This window comes from Temnothorax curvispinosus, unplaced genomic scaffold (assembly GCF_003070985.1).
Source record: "Temnothorax curvispinosus isolate PA1 unplaced genomic scaffold, ASM307098v1 QBEX01008956.1, whole genome shotgun sequence".
NCBI classification, from domain to species: Eukaryota; Metazoa; Arthropoda; class Insecta; order Hymenoptera; family Formicidae; genus Temnothorax; species Temnothorax curvispinosus.
Window position 1 is genome coordinate 1 of NW_020218736.1, and position 2,634 is coordinate 2,634.

The 2,634-nt window shown below is 25.7% G+C and overlaps 1 protein-coding gene across 2 annotated transcripts; it reads left to right on the forward strand.

Moving 5' to 3' along the window:
* The first annotated feature begins 6 nt into the window (after positions 1 to 6).
* LOC112458471 (cytochrome P450 4C1-like) lies at positions 7 to 2,628 on the forward strand. Of its 2 annotated transcripts, none has more exons than XM_025022114.1 (4): positions 7 to 446; positions 767 to 876; positions 1,141 to 1,231; positions 2,242 to 2,628. In XM_025022114.1, the coding sequence occupies exons 1-4, from the start codon at positions 290 to 292 to the stop codon at positions 2,442 to 2,444; spliced, it is 561 nt and encodes a 186-aa protein (XP_024877882.1). In that variant the 5' UTR covers positions 7 to 289; the 3' UTR covers positions 2,445 to 2,628. The 2 variants fall into 2 exon arrangements, with proteins under 2 accessions (XP_024877882.1, XP_024877883.1); XM_025022115.1 differs by having other exon boundaries at positions 770 to 876.
* The last annotated feature ends 6 nt before the right edge of the window (positions 2,629 to 2,634 follow it).

A 2,634-nucleotide genomic window follows, 5' to 3' on the forward strand; every position in this document is an offset into this window, starting at 1 on the left:
AAATAGGATGAGCGTTCGATTCGAATTTTATATAGCGATAAGAACTAATGCGATTAATGAGTTTATTGTGATTTACATTTTTATCTTTTTATTTACCGGTCTTTGTGTTATCTTAACTTATCACATTAAAGATGATCGGATAATAGACCAAACATTTGTCAAAATATTATTTTAAAAAGTTACGCTGTTGTGGATTTATTCTCTCCTTTTTAAGTGTTGATTTCTAATTAATTGAATTTTTAGACATTAAAAAAAGATAGCAGAAGGAAACAAATTTCGTCGGCTGATAATGATCACTATTATATTGCTATTACTTATCCTTATTCTACTGATATCTAACTATTATGTGCATTATCATGGAAGAAAGGGACGACTTATCAATCTTATACCAGGACCATCAGGTTATCCAATTGTTGGAAATGCATTTCAATGTTTTGGTTCACGAGGTAAGTTATAATTTTACATACACAATATTCCCATAAATAAATATTCGCCTGTGTAAACACAAATTTCTAAATAATATTTGCAAATATCTTTGAGATATATAATTATTGATATTATTGCACATGAATTACTTTTAAGAATTATTTAAGCTTATAAATATTTTTAAGCAGTAGCATTCATGTATTTTGATTATTGGAGTTATTTGAAAAACAATAACATATCTAGATACATCAATCATACATCAATCAATCATACATATTTTGATCAATATTTATAATATGTCCGTAAATTTACATAATAAACATATACATACATGTTTTAGAAGAACAATGGAAGATTGTGATTACCCTAACTGACGAGTTTTATCCCATTGCAAAAGTATGGGGATTCTTTTTTCCCGTAATATTCATCAGTCATCCGAATGATTTAGAGGTATGAAAGAAATTTTATTCTGGATCTTTTTATTAATAATATATTAGCGATAAAATGTTTACATTTTTATGTTTTTTATGTTGTTTAAATATGTTTATTCGTCAAAAGTCTGAAATAATCGTATATTTAAAATTAAAGATATTATCTCTTTATTTCAATCTCCGAGATGATTGGATATTTAAAATACTTTTAAAATCAATTAATCAATTATTCAATGACGTCTGAATTAAATAACGTTTAACTTAATATTTTTTGTTATTTCAGACAATATTAAGCAGTACAAAACATATTGAAAAAAGTATCCTTTATGATATTTTACATCCGTGGTTCGGTACTGGTCTTCTCACTAGTGGAGGTAACATCACGATATTAATATAAATAATGGTATATGCTTTATTAAATTTTGCTTTGATTTCTTATTAAATTTTGTTTTTAGTTTCAATTTTGATAACAGAATAAATCTATGTAATTAAATGTAAATAGCATATATTATATCACGGAAGAAATTTCAATCTTAAAAAAAATTTTACTTTATTTCTCCCAATCGATTATCTTGAATTAGATTAATATTAATAGCAATTAGTTTACATATATGTTCACAATATCTTATATCAATCATGAAAAAAATAATTGTATTACTAAATATAAAAAAATAAATTATTAAATAATATAATCATCTAAAACATAATTATTATAAAAAAAATAATAAACGTATTACAAAGAATTTTTTTCTTGTATGTTTTATTACACGATGATATTTTAACGCAAAAGTTTAAACGTCTATTACAAAAAGAATACATTTAATATTCAATGGTTATTAAAAATCAATCAAATTTCAAATTAAATAAAGAAATATATATCTTACTGCAATAATTGTTCCACATTGTTATCCTACAATTATACAAATATGTTATTTATATATCAATCAAAGAAAGATGGAGCGTGGAGCCGTAACAAGATGTTAGTGTTCATATGTTCTATACTTCCGTAAAGAATTAACGAATTGTAATGTACATACTGTACATATACATATATTCCAACAGAAGCCTGGCCGAGCTAATATTTTTCGCAATAAATTTTTTACGTTTTTTAAAAACAATTAAATCGTGTAGGTTTAATTCCGGGTAGGAAAGGATTTTTAATGTTCCAAGATAGCTGTGTTTCAAGTCCGACAAATTTGCGACGCGCAGTCTATTAAGTTGGAATATATGTATATGTACAGTATGTACATTACAATTTGCTAATTTTTTACGGAAGTATAAAATATATGAACATCAACACCTTGTTACGGCTCTACGCTCCATCTTTCTTTGATTAATTTCTAATTTTATGAGCCTTTACTATTATATGTTATTTATGTTTCAGGCGCCAAATGGCATTCACGACGAAAGATATTAACCCCCACATTTCATTTTAATATATTGCAGCAGTTTATTCAGATTTTGATCGAGGAAGGTGAAAACATGACCAAATCTTTGAAAAATGCAGGAGACACAGTTGTGAAAGATTTAGTACCATTTTTTAGCGCACATACGCTGAATGCAATATGTGGTATAATGTGTTTATAACTGTACATTTTAACTGTAAATTTTATTCCTATTGATAAATAAAATTAGACCAAAATCAAATTTTTTAAATTGTAAGTATCAATATCACAACATAGATACTGATTCGTGTAAAATTTCGACAGCCACAGATACTTTTAAAATATATATGATAATATTATCATGATACTTTTACAAATGCGTTTGTAGAAAC

Coding starts and splice junctions, on each gene's coding strand:
- LOC112458471 (XM_025022114.1), top strand. CDS start 290: ATGATCACTATTATATTGCTATTACTTATCCTTATTCTACTGATATCT. Junction 447..766: donor TCAATGTTTTGGTTCACGAG/GTAAGTTATAAT, acceptor TACATGTTTTAG/AAGAACAATGGAAGATTGTG. Junction 877..1,140: donor GTCATCCGAATGATTTAGAG/GTATGAAAGAAA, acceptor TTGTTATTTCAG/ACAATATTAAGCAGTACAAA.